General features: G+C 40.0%; 1 protein-coding gene across 2 annotated transcripts in view; it reads left to right on the plus strand.

Annotated features, from left to right (window-relative positions):
• The window catches only part of EFCAB14 (EF-hand calcium binding domain 14), a 43791-nt gene extending 25089 nt beyond the window's left edge, over positions 1–18702 (plus strand). Inside the window, exons 5-11 of one of the 2 annotated variants that reach the window (XM_055255451.2) lie at positions 1701–1811; positions 3939–4043; positions 5087–5278; positions 6715–6801; positions 8989–9100; positions 10165–10290; positions 15221–18702. In XM_055255451.2, coding sequence (XP_055111426.1) covers positions 1701–1811; positions 3939–4043; positions 5087–5278; positions 6715–6801; positions 8989–9100; positions 10165–10290; positions 15221–15396 — 909 coding nt within the window. In that variant the 3' untranslated portion in view covers positions 15397–18702. The remainder of the gene's footprint in view (positions 1–1700; positions 1812–3938; positions 4044–5086; positions 5279–6714; positions 6802–8988; positions 9101–10164; positions 10291–15220) is intronic. The other variant, XM_055255452.2, reaches the window with a different exon arrangement.
• The last annotated feature ends 760 nt before the right edge of the window (positions 18703–19462 follow it).

The following is a 19462-nucleotide window of genomic DNA, read 5'->3' on the forward strand; positions in this document are numbered from 1 at the left end:
TACATCCAGCCAGTGAGGATTGGATTCACAAACAGTAGGTGTCTTTGAATGCCTGTGGCTTTTGTAACAGGCATTCAGAGCTTACATAGATAGCAACAGAGCTTACATAGATAGCAAACCAGCTTAGAAACTTTTACCCAGTGTGTTGTCTCTTTGCAAATCTGTGTGTTTATGGTGCCAGGCACTGTGTTTCTTTCAAGTGGCTCAGTTTTGAAGTGGTAGGTCATCCCAAATACCTATTGTATCTCATGTAATTTTTTTTAATGTCATCTCGTGTTCTCCTGGATTCTTGGATATCAGTGTAATAAAAATGACCTTGGTTAAAAATACTAATGTGGCACTGTAAAACTGTCAGCATGTCTTGAAAAGGCCAAAACTCACTGAATAGTAACACCCTTTTAGATGTTCCCTTAGGAAAGGCCTTTTTTAAAACATGGCTTCTGAATTATATCTCCAAGTTCCCTGTCCACTTGGGCTTTTTAGGGCTAATGAAAGCAAATAAGCCACTACTCATATCTCTATTCAATGGTTGCTGACAGGATTCTACTTTTCTTTCATCTCTGCAGTATTGAGTTTCCCAAAGCCAGATATGGTTCCCTCCCACTTTTGCTCAAAGTGTCCTTTGCTCCTAACAAGTGGCAGTCTACTGCGTTAGCTTGGCCATCTGCCTGCCCACAGCAGGGATTGACAGAGGCAGTTTGTGAGAGAACCTTATCCCTGGGTTCCAGATTTATAAACTAATATTTTTTCTTCAGGGAAGATTTGGTTTTCCTCTAGGAAAAATCATTTAAATTAAGAAAATTACTTGTTTGATTGATTGATAGTGAGAGAGAGAGAGAGAGTGCTGTTAATTATCTCAGTATACACTACATGGAGTCATAGTTTGAAGATATTTGAAATAATTAGAAACACCGATTTTCATTAGGGCAGTGTTTCATTAGGGCAATGTAAATTAAAATCACAATATACACTTCCATTAGAATGGCTAAAGTTGAAAAGAATGACTGTACCAATATTGGTGAGGATGTGGAGTAACAGGAACTCTCATTCCCTGCTGGTAGGAATATAAAATGGCATAACCATTTTAGAACATTGTTGGGCAGTTTTTTAACAAGTGAAGCATAGATCTGCCATATGATCAGCCATTCACCTGCTAGGTATTATGGCGATTAGAAAGCATATGATAAAGGGGAATGACTGTAAGTCCACATAAAGACCTGAACATGAATGTTTATAGCATCTTCATTTGTAATAGTCAAATATTGAACACAGCCTAAATGTCCATGAGCAGGGGGAGAGAGAAACTGTGATAGAGCCACACAATGGAATGCTGCTCGGCAGCCTGCCAAGTAGCCTCAACATGGATGAATCCCAATTCTGCTGAGTAGAAGAAGCCACACTTTAAAAAGCACTACTTGCTCACTGGTTCTACTTATATAAAATCTAGAAAATGAAGACTGATTTATTGTGACAGAAAGTGGATCAGTGGTTGCCTAGGAACGATCGGCAAGGGAGTGATTACAGAGGGTCATGAGGAAACTTTTAGAGGTGATGAGTGTTTATTATCTTGATTGTAGTACTGGTTTCACAATTGTTTATGTGTCAAAACATTCAAATTATACATTTTGAATATGTACAGTTTATTGCATGTCAGTTGTCTCTTAAAGCTTTTTTACACCTTCCTCTATGTTTCCGTTCAGAGTGTAGCTTCCATTGGCAATACTTTAAACAGCGTCCATCTTGCTGTGGAAGCACTACAGAAAACGGTGGATGAACACAAGAAAACGATGGAATTACTGCAGACTGATATGGTAAGGAGACCCAGCAAGTCAGCATGCTCCTGCTCACCCTTTTTTGTGTAAGAGTCATGATGCCAACTTTCCACTAATCTGAAAAGGCCCTGCTATGCATCTGTTCAAAAGATCTAATAAGCAGTATACATTGATTGTTCTACAATTTGTTAATAAAGCAATTATGGTAGATAGAATTAAAAGCCAAATCTTTTGCAAACATAGTACTGGAGGAGGTAAGGTAATAAGACACAATTCCTGAGGATGGAATGGGAAGGACAGAAAATGGAAAAGAAGGAAAGGGAAGTGGAAAAGTGTCTCATTGTTTATTTCTACATAACAAAGCACCCCCAGAAGTTTGTGGCTTAAAACAAGTAATTATTTCTCACTATTCTGTGCATCAGGAATTTGAGCAAGGCTCTTAGACTCCCAAATGCTGAAACGTGTGCTCGTGGATGAAAGGCAGGCTGTCTAGCATGCTCCAGCTCCAGCCAGGCTGTCAGTTAAATGCAGCCTACAACACATGGAACAGCACCACCCCCATCCCTCAACTCCCAGCTGAGCCCGGTCAACCCACAGAATCATGAGAATACTTAATTGTTGTTGTTTTAAGCCACAAAGCTTTGGGATAATTTGTTAGGCAGCAACAGATAACTGACAGAAGCAAACCCCTCCAGTGCCTAGGAATTGTTTTCAAATATCTCTGGATCACTTAGTGCTGCTGCAGATGTAAGCTGTCTGCAGTCATTTGGAGGCCTTAATCAATCACTTAATGGGTGACAGCCCCATGAAGGATTTATGAAGAGTAAAAAAGGATGGTGCAGCCCTTGCCATCTTGCTGGGAAGATGAATTATGTGTAACTCATCTGAAATCAGGACTATTCAAGGCACACAAAAGTTCCCTAGTCTCTCTGCCAATTTCTGGATCTGCCTGCCACCCCCACCTGCTCTTTGCAAGCTTCAGAATTCCAAGTTTAAATTGGGAAGTTTGTACCAAGGAGACCTGGGCTATATTAGAGAGCTCTAGAAGAGAGTTTTTTTCCATTTTCTTCAGGACTGGCACACCTCACTGTTACTTAGTGGGGCTAACCCAGAGGAAAAAAACATTGATCTGGGTGTCCAGACCCCTGTCTAACTGCCACTGAGTGACTGTGTGACCCATAGTAACAAAGACCCCTCTAATTTAGCAATTCTTTTATTATTTTAATGTCTTGATTATGGTCTCAAGTAATTCACTATTTTCCAAAATAATTTTTCCTAACTAAAAAATTTCCTGCTTTCTAGAACCATGGATTCCCCCCGCCTTCTGTCCTCTTTTTCTCTTTATTGTTGCCTTTTGGTTTTCTTATAAAAACAGGGTTGATTTCAGATTTCAAGGAAAACAACTTATTTTCACTGGTTGCATTCTGTTATAATTAAATCTACTTCTTTTAAATTTCCATAGCTGCCGATAGTAATCCTCCTATTGTCATTCTTTATGCTAGATAAGTCATAGTTATGGGCTCTGAAGGGTTAAGCCATGCAAAGTTTTCCTCACTAAAGGAAAAGTGTATATAAACATGTTATACTTCAGTCTCTGGAAAGAAACTTCAGCAGTGGGAAGGGAATGGGAAAGGAAAGATAACCCTCAAACATAAGTCTTACTTAGCATAATGCTATAAGGGAAAAACTAATAATGCACGTGATTGGTGGTTATGCTAAATGCCCAAAGCCAGTGGTTACATAACTGGCTGCCTTTTTAATGTCAAAGCTCTTGAGTCCAGTGGAAACAATGACACTGTCCCAGGTTGAGGCCGAGTTGGTCCCCGGAAAGTTACAGTGATGCTATAGTTTCTCTGGGAGTACAGGCAATGGGGCAAAGGAGAAATGGTTTCTAGAGAGTTCATTCCTTTAAGAGATTGAGAAATAGACTAGGAGGATCTCAGTTCCCTGATGTAATCTTGGTGATGCTGGCCTAGCGCATGCTCAAGCTGGGTTCTCTCAGAACCTAGCACGGGACTGGTTAGCCTGTACATTCCCTGGCAATACTTACTGATTAATCTGTGGATGCATTCTGGGGGAGGCTAGAATGTTCTAGGACATTCTCAGATAGTTAAGTAGACCTAATAATTCCTTGTTGCCTACACTAAACTTCTATCCTCTTAACAGAATCAGCACTTCTTGAAGGAGACTCCTGGAAGCAACCAGATCATTCCATCACCTTCAGCCACATCAGAACTTGACAATAAAACCCACAGTGAGAATTTGAAACAGGTGCTTTTTATCTCTGGCTTAACTCCCTGTGACCACAGTGCACTGCAGAGGCAGCCAAATAGTTTGGGCTTAGGGTTTGGTGTCTCAGCAGGTGCCTCCCGTATTTATTTGCCTGCCTGGGAGCTGAGCAGAGAGGAATGTGTGTTGGTATCTCGGGGATCCATATTGCTGTCCTTTCCCTTCTTTGGCGCTTTGCAGTTTTTCCCTGCACATCAGTCAGTGGAGTAAATTCCTTTTCTTATCTTGAAAGACATAGAATGAGCAGATTATCCTGAAACTCTTTATGAAAAAATAGCTATCTGGGCAGGTTAAAGATGAATGGATAGCAAAGTAATCCAGAGTGATGGCTATTTTGAGCCATAGTAAATTCTAAGAATGTTAGAAAGCATATCCTTGAAAATCAGGATTTTCTAAAGTCTAAAGACGAAAAGGCAAGAGGGGGAAAAAAGACTATTGAGTTCAGAATCACATTAAAGAGAATAGAGGAAATCTTCACTAAGAAGAATTCCTGTCCTGAGTTTAATGCCCTTAAAAACCTATAGTTATCATTCTTTTTAAAGTAGCAATCAGTACTGGAGGATGTCAATAAAAATAATTGAATCTTATACTAAACAATGCACTACTTGTTACGGTTTTGTTACATGAGCCAATTCAGTAATTGGTATTGTTCCTGAGGTAGGTTTGTTCTGACAAATTAGGTTAATGGACCTTTCAGTTAATAACCCAGCAAGCCTTTCCACCAGCAGGTGAGGTAAACATTGGAGAAATCAATTCCCAAGCTCTCAGCTTTCTGGGACCAAAGAGTGAATCATGTAGGTACTCCTCTTCCCTCTTTCCCCCTCCTGTCTAGCTGAGGCCAAACAATTCCAAAAGGAGCAATTTAGAGTGCAAAGGACAAAGCAAAAACAGACGATTGGTGGTCAAAACCAGGAAAAGGGGTTTACTTCAGTACTTGACATAGTAATGGTTGTTCGGTGCTGCTGGCCTGCTTGTCTAATTTACATCTTTAGTGGATTGCATAACTTTATTTATTTCCACTCTAGGATATCCTGTACCTTCACAACTCTTTAGAGGAGGTAAACAGTGCCCTAGTGGGGTACCAGAGACAGAATGATCTTAAACTCGAGGGAATGAACGAGACAGTCAGTAATCTTACCCAGAGAGTCAACCTGATAGAAAGCGATGTGGTTGCTATGAGCAAGGTAGAAAAGAAAGCAAACCTGTCCTTCAGCATGGTAAGCCTTTTCTGATCTTTTGTGACATGCAGTGTGTTTTGTCTGTGCATGGATGACATTCTCCCACCTTTTGAGAACAGCCTTCTGGCATATTTGAGAGGCTACACATTTGTGTTGTGCTTAGTCCGTGTCTCATTTAATCCTCACACTAGCTGTGTGATGTGAAAGGCCAGGCAGTGTTTGTCCTGATTTGGAGCGGGAGATGTGGAGAGGTCGAGTCGCTTACCAAGGCCTCACCACAAGTTGTTGGCAGAGATGACAAGGCTACTGTCATGTTACCGGTGCGCCATCTGGTAGGGAAGTGCTGGCACGTATTTCCAAGGGCCTTCTGGGTCATTTCTTTTTTAAGTTATTAGGGGTGGGAGCCATGAAAATGATAGTAACCAAAAATCTTTTATCATTTCTTTAAGCCTGAACTTGGCTTTCATATTTATCCTGCTGTCTATATATTAAGGGGAACTTTTTGCATATGTCAGGAAACAGATCAGGTCAGATCAGCTCCCCAACTTAAGAGGTCGTTGAGTTCACCTCCTCATTTTACATGTAAGGAAACTGACCTTCTAAGTCACTGGTTTTCATATTGTTGTGAATGAAATGTGCAGTTTCACATAAACTTTGTGCAGGGATCCACATGGATTCTTTTTTTAATAACTGCAGCCCCCACCCTTAAAAACTTCATATAGCAAAGACACAGTCATATATTTAAAAATAGAAACCAAATACAGGAAATTGTGCCATAAATTCAAGTAACCACCAAAGCTGGAAGCAAGCCCACAAATAAAGCCAAACTCTGGTTCATGGAAAGCAGTATTTGAACTGGCTCTGCCACAGTGGAGCCTTGGCAAGTTGCCTGGACTTGGCTTTGAAGGGTGGAGTGGGAAGACCTGTTCCCCTCCTGCTTTACAGGGGTGTATAATTTACTACAAAGCTGTGAAGATTAAAGGAGCTTTATTTTACAAAGCCCTTTTGAACTCAGCGAAACTAGGTTGGCTAAGAATTTTGGATGATGAGTATTATGCCTTGAAAGTTTTCAAGGCTTATTGTGAAAACTTACCACTCCTAAACTCTCTTTACTGTCTCTGCCCTCTCCCCCTACTTTATATTTCTCCAGCAGAGAAAATAGGTAATAGTATCCATCTGTCCTATGTTTCATAGAGCAGCATCATACTCAGCATGGTATTTTGAGCAAAAGTTCTACCACCTTTTATTCTTCAAAGCCTTAAAGTTTGTGACTGAAACAGCTAGAAACTTTGTCTCTCTGGCCTTTCTCCCTCTCTCCTTCCATCTCCCACTCCTCTGCAATTTCTGTTGAGAGTGTTCTGAGATCTTTTAAATAAGTTTGACCAATTTGTTTAAGAGTGCTAGATGTTCAAGTTTTAATGTTTACCTTTAATCTTCCCTTTGTTTGTTTGTTTGTTTTTGTTTTGCCCTTTAAGATGGGTGATAGATCTGCCACTCTGAAAAGAGAGTCTTTGGATCAAGTCACCAACAGAACAGATACAGTAAAAATCCAAAGCATAAAGGTAAATAATGGGAGGCTTACCCTGAAGTAAAAGTAAATGCAGCAGCATCTCTGTGCTTTTGATCTACTGCTACTTTTTCAAAGGGTGTACTTTTGTTCTCATGTGCTGAAACTTCGAAACAAAGCAATTAGTAAATTCGTATATTAGTGAATAAATGAATACTTTTTTAGGCACCTACTCTGTGCCAAACACTTTAATAGGAGCTGGGGGGACCATAGTGAGCAAGGCAGACATGTGACCCCTATTCTGGTGGAGCTCGAAGTCCTGTCAGTCAGAAAATCGTTAACACATAATTGAACAGGTCATGAATCATGAGTATGATAAGTATTATAAAGGACAAATACAGGATATGATAAGATCAAGAAGGCTTCCCTAAGGAAATGACTTTTATGCTAAGACAGTAAGTTATTTGTACTAATGATGGGGGACAGAGGCATAGATAATCTAAAAATGGTGTCTAATCTAAAATTTATTTCCTATTTTTATATTGCAATCTCAATGTATTCATAGTCCATTTAAACCCCAGCCAGTTCCCTTCACCTTGTACCTTCCCCTTTTTTGTTCTTCCCAGACATACTGTCAAGACAAGCAATCTATGATACGCTTTGATATTCTAGAAAAGAAAGTGTGATTACAGTATTCTCTGATTAGAATGTTAAACTCTGGGCTAAGATAAAGGAAAAGCCAAGAAGATTATGACCAAGTGACTAAATTACCATCTCAAATGCATATTATGTTTGAGAAGTTGGAAGATCTGAGGTTCAGAGAAAATGAACTTGAACTGGAACCACACAGTAAAGGCAGCTTTTGATGTAATGCTTTCCATCTTTATTTTTATTTCCTTAATAGTTTTATATTATCTAGATAAAGTCACAATATATTAAGGTTTTAATGCATCATAAGCTAAGCTTTTGCTGTTTTCTAACTGCTTCTGCAGATTTTTTTTAAACCTCACCTAGAGAAGACAGAAAAACTTAAGAGCCAGATGTAAATTTTGAGCACAAAAAAACTAATAGGTGGTTTCTATTAGAAAGTAGTAGCAATTTCAGCCACAGTTCACATTTTAACAATAAATGTCAGAACACACTAGTACACACATGTACATAAATTTCATCTTGGCTTTACTTTCAGGCCTTTTTTGTTTTTAACTGTCATCCCAGGGTATCAGTTCCTTTGTCCTACCTCATCCAAACATCCTAACCAGATACAATTTCTCCTTACCATTAGTTCTTCAAACATTTAGTACCTAGTTTTCACTACATATGTTCATATTTTAGCTCCCTAAATAAACTGAGTGAACTACTGTACAGTAACTATTAGAGTAGAAATAAGATAGCAGCAAGATAAGTAAATACATAATAATTACTTATACAAGAAAAGTAAATCATAATAATTAATAGAATAAATGTGTAATGAGTTGGTATTCTAATTAAACATAGGATCAAGACCTTTCACACTCATCTAAGCAGTTAGAAACGAGCCTCATAGAAACCAGGTGTCTCTCTTTTTATAATTAAATACATTTGTTTATGCCACTCTTGATACTCCTGGGAATAAGGCAGGGTATGGGGGAAAAACTTTTTTAAAAGATCAAGCAAGACTTTGAATTAGAAATATTACAACTCCTTCTTTATGTCCTAACAGTTTCTGCCACCAGTTGACTCATCACCAGGGAGAAACAGAGGAAAGATCAGGGGAAAACTTGTGGCTTGTTTTTGTTCAGTTGCTTCTTTTTGTAAGGTGGTAAGAGCATGAAATTCTGCCTAAAGTGGTCTAGTCACAAGGTGAAGCAAGATATTTCGGAAAGTTATTTAGTTAGTGTGAAATAGCTCCTAGGAAACAAGATCCTGCTCATTTAGGAAATGGGTGTCGCATAGGCACCTGAGCAAGGGTACATTTCCTTTACTGCTGACACATGCATTCCTTTCCCCATCAGCCAAATGTTCACAGTGAATCAGATCATCTGTAGCATAATGTTCCCTTAATGGTCTCAAATCCAGCAAGATACTTACCAGTGCTGAGGACCAAAGACATCACCAGTATATGTTGATTCATTCTTTTATTGTCTTTGTAGGGAACCTACTGAGGGTCAAACACTACATGCTAAACAGGCTCTGGGAATACAGTGGACAATTAGATGAAGTCTTACTACCACCTTAAACCTTCTGTAATCTTTGTTTTGGGCAGAGAGAAGATAGTTCAAATTCTCAGGTATCCAAGCTAAGAGAGAAACTCCAGCTGATCAGTGCTCTTACAAACAAACCTGAGAGCAACAGGCCTCCAGAGACCACCAATGAAGGTGAGAGCAGAGCCGGCTTCTTAATATTTCATGGAGGCTTGAGCAGCTTGCCTCCCACATGGGGAGCAGGGAAGGTGTTCCAGCAGTACTGATCGCACCAAGCGAGTGATGCCTGAACGCACCGAGATGAAGCTGATACACTTTGCTTTCATTTAGAAAAGGCCCATTTTGTACATGATTTGTACTCTAGTCTATTAAGGGAAGAGTCGGTAATTTAGCTGGAAATAGAATTCTCCATGCTGTCTGCATCCAATTATAGGCAAAAATGTTACTGTCATAGCGTATATTAAACCAGCCCTAAAAGTTGTTTATGGGAGTCTTTTCCTTTCTGTAAGTGCATAACATGTATTTAAAAATAAATATTCGTCCTTCTGAAAATCGTTAACAAAAATAATGATGGGATCTTTGGGTTGGAAGGGTCTTTGGCTTTAGGTATGGACCTGTCTAATCAATATTAGCAGATACATTAGCCTCCACTGATTTAGACCCTGTGAGGACATAACCAAGGCACTGGACTGTGTTAGCTTTGACCCTTTCCCCACACAAGTATTTTTCTATTTTAGAAAAGCAGTACAAGCTCTCTTGAATTCTCCTTTAGGTAGGAGACAGAACTGTGGTGGGATGCCTTGTCCTAACATTGTGCTACATCATCTTATGGTTGCACTCTTAGCACCAGCTTAGCGGGTGGCCATACCCCTAGACTGGGTTTAAAGCACATCTCCCAGGATGTCAAGATCTTTGATATCCAGCCACTATGTTCTTGTCACTTGATAGCTTAAGCTTTTACCATCTAAACATGTTTAATGCTAGCTTGTACTGTAAGATCTTCTAATGGGACTGCTGCTGCAAACCTTAATGTAATGTAATACTGGTTGGTGTTCCCTTGCCCGCAAATATGTCTCAATCCAAGCCTTTAACTTCACATCGTCACTATGCTACTTAATCTTCAAATGTTTCTCTAAATTAATTGTATATCCAATTTTCCTAAAAGATGACCTTCGATGCTAGTTTAATTTGGTGTTAGATTCAATAATACTAAATAAAACCATATGTATTTGTTACAGAGCAAGTAGAGAGTTTCACATCAAAGCCATCAGCATTGCCAAAATTTTCACAGTTTCTTGGAGACCCAGTTGAGAAAGCTGCCCAACTAAGACCTATCTCCCTACCAGGAGTTTCTAGCACTGAAGGTAAATTTTTATACCACGGGGTAGTAATGGGAATGTTCAAAGTAATAACTTTTTAATGTTTATTTTCACTTGTCAAAAATATATATGATCTAACATTTATTGAGCAGATATCAAGTGCCAGTTACTTGATATGCATTATGTCGTATAATCCTGATAACCATCCCATGAACATAAGTATTTATGTATTATACCCATTTTACTGATAGGGAAACTGCCTAAGTCCACACAGCAAATAATTGGTTGAAACAGAATGCAAACCAAGACAGTCTGATGCCAAAGCTTGTACTTTTTTTTTTAGACCCCCAGGCTGGAGTACAGTGGCACAATCTGGGCTCACTGCAACCTCTGCCTCCCAGGGTTAAGGAATTCTCATGCCTCAGCCTCCCAAGTAGCTGGGACGACAGGTGTGTGCCACCATGCCCGGCTAATTTTTTGTATTTTTAGTAAAGATAGGGTTTCACCATGTTGGCCAGGCTGGTCTTGAACTCCTGACCTCAAGTGATCCGCCTACTGAAGTGCTGGGATTACAAGCACAAACCAACTCACCTGGCCAAAGCTTGCACTTTTAACCAGTGTACTATATTGTCTTTCTGTTAATGTTTTTTAGGGTCTTCATTCACTGAGTGCCTCATTAAACCTAGTGCTAAGCAATAAGAATACAGTATAAGATATGGTCTCATTTTCTTTCTTCAAGGATATTACAGTGTAATGGAGAAGGCATAAAAGCAAATACAATACCACGAGATTAGTAAAATAAAGTAAAAGTTGACCCTGTTTGTCAGGGCCCTCCAAAAATGAAGGGCCCTTTTACTGAAAATCAGCAAAATATTAGTACAAAGGATATGATTCACAGAAAAATGTGTTTGCATTGCTTCAGCAGGGCATGTTCTATCCCTCATGGTGATGTTTAGTGCCTCCTGATTTTGTATTAGCTGGCTGCCTGGCAAATCACTTGCTTCTGTCCACCCCACCTTCCTCTGGCTCTTCTCTTTAGCCTAGATACCATTCTACCAGGAACATTTCCTTACCTCCCATGACTGGATTAGGCTCCTCCTGTGTGCTCTTAAATTTTGTTTGCCCCTGTTTAGTACATGTCACTCTGTTGGAATTTCCTGGGGAGATACAAAATATAACTTCCTACGGGTAAGGACTACGTCTTGTTTACTCTCAGCCCCTAGCACAGTACCTGGTACTCCTGAATATTTGTTAAATAAATGAATGAGTTACCTACACATTGCAATTAAATGCTTAAAGCATAGAAGACTTAAATTTTTATATCACCATTTAAATGTGATTTAAATTTTCTTCCCTGTTCCTGACTTTTTTTCTGTTTTGTGGGGAGGAGGGAAAGTGTTGTGTTTAATGGGAACACAAGCTTCCTGCCACTTTCCATTGTTACATCAATATTTGATGAGAATGAATGGGGGAAGCTATTAGGTCAGATTAAGGAATAGCAGTCTTAACATTCGTGCTTCAGTCCTCAGTATAGGCCTTAAATACTTTTGGACGACTACACTTTTGGAATGACCTGAGGCAGAAATCATATTTTTATTTGAATACTGCTACCAAGTGCGTAGTGTAGCATGTTGTATAAACTCATGCCACAAAAAAAAAGAAAAGGCCGGGCGCGGTGGCCCACGCTTGTAATCCCAGCACTTTGGGAGGCCGAGGCGGGCGGATCACGAGGTCAGGAGATCAAGACCACGGTGAAACCCCGTCTCTACTAAAAATACAAAAAAAAAAAATTAGCCGGGCGTGGTGGTGGGCGCTTGTAGTCCCAGCTACTCGGAGAGGCTGAGGCAGGAGAATGGCGTGAACTCGGGAGGCAGAGCTTGCAGTGAGCCGAGATCGCGCCACTGCACTCCAGCCTGGGCGACAGAGCGAGACTCCGTCTCAAAAAAAAAAAAAAAAGAAAAACAGGATTCTTCAGCTAGCCACTTGGTGTAAGGCATTGGGAACAAGTGTCCCACTGCTTTCCTGCCTTTCAGAGAGCTTTTGACATTTTATTAGCTGCATTGCTGCACCTATTGTAGGAGTGAGAGTAGGGCCCTATTCAGAAGCTTGTTTATGGGAGCTCCTTGATGGACTGGACCTTGCACTGCAACTGTTTTCCCTCCCTTCAAGCTATTTTTATTCTTCCTGAATCCCAAACATCAAGAGGCCTATTTTACCTAGGTATGGTGTGGAATAAATGATGAAATTAAAGGAATTTGGGAAGATTTTTAAAGAAACATAAAGCTCATTGACCTTCTTTGGTATTAGAGATTAAATCTTCTATTTGATTATGGAGACACAAGTATTTTTTAAATGTTATGTATATACGGCCAGGTGCAGTGGCTCATGCCTGTAATCCCAGCATTTTGGGAGGCCAAGGCGGGCAGATGGCTTGAGCTCAGGAGTTCGAGACCAGCCTGGGCAACACAGTGAAATCCCATCTCTACAAAAAATACAAAAATTAGCCAGGCGTGGTAGCGCACACCCTGTAATCCCAGCTACTCAGGAGAATAGCCCGAGCCTGAAAGTTTGAGGCTACAATGAGCTGTGATCATGCCACTGCACTCTAGCCTGGGTGACAGAGTAAGACCCTGTCTCAAAAAAAAAAAAAAAAAAAAGTTATGTATATAACCGACCTTCCTAAGTGTTTATGATGAGGCCCTTGAGAAAATACCAGAAGAAACTATTGATAGACATTCTCTAATCATTTTGGCTCAATATTGCCATTGAAATAAAAAAAGATACAGATCAACTGGTAATATTGCTCTTTTCCTTTCTACTGATTTTTAAAAAGTAGACAGCCTGCACTTTGGAGAGATAATTTCTCTGGTTCTTCTTTTTTATTGAAATACAATTCACATACCATAACATTCACCTTTTTAAAATGCATTTAATCTAGTGTTTTTTAGTATATTCACAAGGTCATGCAACCATCACCACTGTCTAATTCCAGAACATTTTCATCACCCCTCACAGAATCTCTGTACCCATTAAACAGTCACTCCCAGTCCCCTCTCCTGCCAGTCTCCAGCAACCACTAGTCTCTTAACCACTATCTCTATGGATTTGCCTATTTGGGGTGTTTCACATAAATGGAATCATACAGTATGTGGCCTTGTGTGTGCTTTTTCTTTCGATATGATTCTTTCACTTAGCATAATGTTTTTATGGTCTATTCATGTTGGAGCATATACCAGTACTTCATTCCTTTTTATGGCTGAATAATATTCCATTCTGTTGACCTAACACATTTTGGTCTGTTCATCCGTTGATGGACATTTCGATTGTTCTCACTTTTGGGCTATTAAGAATAATGCTGCCATGAACATTCATGTGCAAGTTTTTATGTAAACATATGTTTTCATTTCCCTTGAGTATATACCTAGGAATGGAATTAATGGGTCATATGATAGTCCTAACTTTTTGAGGAACTCCTACACTTTTCCAGAGTGGCTGTACCATGTTACATTCCCATCAGTAATGTATGAGGGTTCAATCCACTTTCTCCACATCCTCCCTAACGCTTGGTAAGGCCTGTCTTTTTTTATTATAGCCATCCTAGTGATTATGACATGATATCTTATTACACTTTTGAGTCACTGGTTCTTGAGCTGCTTAATTTCTGGATCCAGAGAGACAAGTGTCACATAGTAGAAAGAGCACTGGACTAGGTAATAAGAAATTTGTATTCTAGGCCAGGTGTGGTGGCCTAGCACTTTGGGGAGGCTGAGGTGGGCAGATCATTTGAGGCCAGGAGTTAGAGACCTGGCCAACATGGTGAAACCCCATCTCTACTAAAAATACAAAAATTAGCCAGGCCTGGTGGTGCACACCTGTTATCCCAGCTACTAAGGAGTCTGAGGCAGGAGAATAGCTTGAACCTAGGAGGCAGAGGTTGCAGTGAGCCAAGATCACACCACTGCACTCTAGCCTGGGTGACAGAGTGAGACTCCACCAAAAAAAAAAAAAAAAAAAGCCAGGCGTGTTGGTTCATGCCTGTAATCCCAGCACTCTGGGAGGCCGAGGTGGGCGAATCACCTGAGGTCAGGAGTTCAAGACCAGCCTGGCCAACATGGTGAAACCCCATCTCTACTAAACATACAAAAAAATTAGCTGGGCGTGGTGGCGAGCGCCTGTCATCCCAGCTACTCAGGAGGCTAAAGCACAAGAATCGCTTGAACCCGGGAGGCAGAGGTTGCAGTGAACCAAGATCGTGCCACTGCACTCCAGCCTGGGCGACAGAGCGAGACTTCAGCTTCAAAAAAAAAAAAAAGAAATTTGTATTCTGTTCCACTTAAGAGTTACATGACCGTAGGCAAGTTACTTTCCTCTTTGAGCTTTGGATTTCCTGTCAAAACTGAGAAAGCTATGAGTGTTTGGGATTGTTTTATGGGCTTCCAAGTCATTCCTCCAGTCTCCACTCAGCCATCCAACAAGAAATCTCACAATATGCCACAGTCTGTTTTATGAGCTAGCTCCTATCACATAACTCATTAGGCCTCTGCATTCCTTTTCACCCCTTCAACATAAGAATAAATTCGGGAAAATCTAAAGGGAAGATGCTGGACAGAGAGAAGATGAGACCATTCATTCTCCTGCGATTATCTGTCACTGCTTTTACTTTGGCAGTGTCTCACTGTGTTGCCTAGGCTGGTCTCAACTTCTTGGCCTCAAGCAATCCTCCTGCCTCGGCCTCCCAGAGTTTTGGGATTATAGGCGTAAGCCACTGCACCTAGCCTTTTTTTTTTTCTTTTTTTTATCTTAAGGGATCAAAAATTAGTCTTCCTGATTTAGTGAAATCCTAAACTTTACCATTTGGAAACAAAATTTGTGGAGTAGCTTTTCTTTTAGTGTTTTAAATTCAGTTGAGACTACTTTTAACTAAATTTAGCTGTATGTTTAGACATATACATTTTTTGTAATTCATTTTTGACAGATCTTCAGGATTTATTCCGCAAGACTGGCCAGGACGTGGATGGGAAGCTGACCTACCAGGAAATCTGGACCTCCCTAGGTTCTGCTATGCCAGAACCAGAGAGCTTGAGAGCATTTGATTCCGATGGAGATGGAAGATACTCATTCCTGGAGCTAAGGGTAGCTTTAGGTATCTAGCCTCATCCGGCATATTTTAGAAATGGACTGCCTAATATCTGTTTACCTAACAACAAAACAACCCTTACTTACCCATCGGTCCTCTAGTCCTCCAAACTACTGTAGCAGATACTTTGCCACCTTTTAACTCGTTTGAAGAAGCTATATAAAAGTTATTTTTTTAAAGAAGAAGACCATTTTACTTATGATGTTCAGAAATCTATGATTTCCTAAAACCAGTAAGATCTCACATTTTAAAGTTGCCAGAAAAAAAAATAAAGCCCTCTTTTTTTCTCTTTCCTTTTTTTGAGGGGAGGAGACCTTATCTTTTAAAGCTGGGAAATGTATATAGAGAGAGAATAAGCCACCTTTTATATTTCACTTAAATTTGCCTTAAATTAGCTGCACTTTATAGAGACTCAGAAAATGTCTTTTCTTTAAAAGATAGGCCTTTTCTGTTTGTAAATATTTAAATGAAAGAAAGTATTGTGCATATTGTGTGGAAAGTAGGAAGAATGGTTTTGAACAGGATGTGAACAAATGACTTATTAAAAATTGTTGATCTGGTGTGGGTGGCAGCTGAAACTGCATCCATGTCTCCATAAGGCATCCCTCAAAGGCCCAGGCGCTGCCAGGGGGTTTGTCCTGGTAGCTGGAGGAACCGATTTCAGGGAGTAGACACTGGAGACAGTACTGACTCCAGGCATGGCTCATGGAAGTAGGATTCTGGTTCTTTGTTCCTGTTCCCTCAGCTAATCCCAACCTGGGAATCAGATAAGTCTTGGGGATTTTTCTCATTTTTAGTACTATTTCAGGGTTGATGAGCATAAAAAGTTATCCATTGGGGAGCTCCATTTTCTCCGCTGAGTGAGCTAGATTGCCCTCCCCGCCCACCCACTTAAGTCTGTCTTAAAGCCGTAGCTGGCTCCCACCACCAGTACCATCTCCATTCTGAATGGCAGGGCTAAATTCCCCCAACCACTCTCTCACACCGACCACCCAGAGCTTTAGAAGAGAGCTGTGCTTCTAATTTTGACCCAGAAAACCATACCCCTTGAGATTTTACCTAGAGGCTAACCAAGAGCCTAATGTGTTTCCCTGGGGGATGGCTAAAGCCAAAAAGGTTGTGAGATGAAACATGTGAAATAATACTCAGTTTCCTTACAGTTACCAGCTCAGAAGTAGCTAGAGGCTTTCTATCCAAAGGATGTCAAAGTATAGCAGGGCAGGCCTGGAGCTGGGGCCTTCACATGGTGGTAGCAAGTTTTTCAAATCTAATACAAGCAAGTATAATACTTCCTTTAAATGCTTCTGCGGACCTGGCATGAAAGATCCCTAGATTGAAAGGAATAATACCTCCATGTCTCTTGTATGTTGAGTCTAGAATTGCTATGTTGTTCTTAGAAGCAGTCTTTGGGCAACAACTCGAAAGGAAAAAAAAACTACAAAAACTTAACTTTGGTATAGGCCAAGTCAGGGAGAAAGTAGAGAAAGCTTTCATGCCACAGACTTCTTTAGTGGAGATCATTTCCTTTTTAACTTTGTTCAGGTTGCCCTTCAGCCATGGATACAGTCCGGTACCCTTAAACATTTAAGGGCTGTTTTTTTTCTTCACATGATGTTTAGCTTGGTATTGACTAACCTTAAATTTTTTTTCTAGAAGTATTAAAATTTAGTTAAAGCAAGATGAAGTCTTTTCCCATGAATGTGTCCCCTTATCTCATTATAGCTTATGCTCAGTTTCACTTTCTTGGAAAGGTTAAAACAAATTAGCCTGGCACTTTAGGTAACTTGAAAATAACTCTCACCCTTCTGGCTGCCTTTCATCCACTCTCACCGCACACCTTTTTTTAATATATATACACCCTTACAGATTTTCTAACAACCAAATAAAATTCTAGCAATAAATTGAATTATACTGCTATATTTGTACATACTGTACCATAAATAGTATGTCTGTACCTGGAAGGTATTTTTTTGAGAACTGATTTATATGAAATATACTTGAGGGTAATGTAGCTTGTCCTTTTTAGTTTCAAATTCTTATTCATAGGCAGATACTTTGAAGACACCTTAACTCTTTGTTGTGTGTACTTTTCCCTTGCATCAGATAGCTATACGTGGAGAAATCCATTTTGTTTTTTGGTTTATCTTCTGTTCTTCCTACCTTGTGCTTGTCTGACTAGTATCACCCCTGAGCCAGTATATAATACCATCCTGTCCCCCTACCAAGTTTGACAGAGGTGTTTATACTGCATTCTCAGATCTATGAATATTTTTGTCATCCTGCCTGAGAAAGTACCATATCTTCCAGGCAAAAGTAGGGTATCTTGAACTCCTTTCTTCTGAGTTGAGCAGACTCACTGGCTTAAGCATCCCATAAGCCTATTATTTAGTGTGAATTTGGGACTTTTATTAGTATGTTGTCTTAACTTACTGAGCCTGTAACTTGTATTTAGCTGTAGTCAAGCCTCACCAGCCATATCTCATCTCTGAGAGGAAGATTGGATGGTGAGTTTGGTTTTGGTTTTGGTTTTAAATCCTTTTACCTTTTCAGTCTGGCAGCTCCTACTGCTGCTTTCCTAAGTTACTCAAAGCACTGCTTCTTGGTCCTTGTTTTCTTTTGCCTTGTACTATCTTGTATAATGTTTACTAAAAGAGCCTCCCCATAAATCAGAGAGGCAAAAAGGTAGCATATAAAAAGAAGAACCAAAAGAAGAGAAAACCTGACTTCAAGATGACTGTGGTGTCATCTAAAAGGCAGAGAGGTGCCTGACCCTCAGGAATGTGTATGATGCAACAGAGCTGAAGAGTGGGTTCCCTTCACCTACTGCTGGCCATTGTCTCTTCTGTTGGAGATTCCTTTCTTTATGGTTGCTGTTCATAACCCCTTCAACACCCCCGCTTGCTGGCCCTGCCGGTCACAGTTGAGGATTTTGGCTGTGATGGGCTCATACTCATAATGGCCTGTTGAGTTGTTTTTAGTGACAGGTTTTGTTTGCTGCACACCTCATTGGCTTGCTTACCAACACTAGCTAGAAGTGGTCCCTCTTTCATATCCAAACCAGAACACATTTGGGTATTCCTGAGACTTTATAGAGCGTGTATTGTTTGTTATACGAACCTAACCTACCTTGTTGTTTTCTCATATTAAGAAATTTAAATCTACTTTGTATTAGTGAAGCTATTTTGGTAATGTATAAGCAATTTTGGTTCTGTTTAGGGAGAATTCAGGGTTTCCATGACTTGATTTGAGCTTTGCATATTTCATATAAGTAACACAGCCATTTTAATTTAGCTAAATAAAAAAATTTCTTTTTCTCTCAATGTGTCTGACTAAAGCCTCTCTCACTCCCCTGCGATTTCTAAGGGAAAAAAAAAAAAATCTGCTTTGATTTCTATTTTTATGGATGCCTTATACCTTTTGAAAGCAAGGAGTAACACATGATGGGCCCAAAGTAATTAAGAATCTGCCTTAAGGACTGCAATATTTGGCCTGAAGAAGCAAAGGCTGCAGGGTTCAGGCTTTATGCATCCAGAGGATGGGAGGGGTGAGGGGAGGCAGGAGTGAGCCCTGCCCCTGTGTCTACCCGAGATGCTCCACTTAGGCCTGTTTTATTTTTTGAGAGTCAATATAAAAGCATGTTTGCCATAAATGTTCCACCACCTTAAAAAAAAAAAAAAAAAAGCTTAAAATCCATTGCTAAAGAGGGGTCATACACAAGCTAAAACTTTTTCACACACAGAAAAAAAATAACTCTACATGTTTGCTAGATTCTGGATACCTCCTCCCCTCCCCCCAACACAGAATCTGGTGACCTTCCCCCTCAGTCATTATGTAAATGACTATACATAAAGCTTTTGTTATTTACAAATATAATGAGAGGATTTGTTCATTTCCAAAAGGAAAGGGAGAAACACATATCCTGTGACAGAGCTGGGCTTTCTTACCTCAAACTGGAGCCAAATGGGCAGTATTATCTTTGTCTCACCTTTTAGAACCATTTCCAGAAGTACAAAAATTATTAATATTCCCATGTGGTGGATCTTAACTTTTGGGAGGGGGACATGGATTTCTGTAGGAAAG

Source organism: Symphalangus syndactylus, chromosome 12 (assembly GCF_028878055.3).
Source record: "Symphalangus syndactylus isolate Jambi chromosome 12, NHGRI_mSymSyn1-v2.1_pri, whole genome shotgun sequence".
Taxonomy (NCBI): domain Eukaryota; kingdom Metazoa; phylum Chordata; class Mammalia; order Primates; family Hylobatidae; genus Symphalangus; species Symphalangus syndactylus.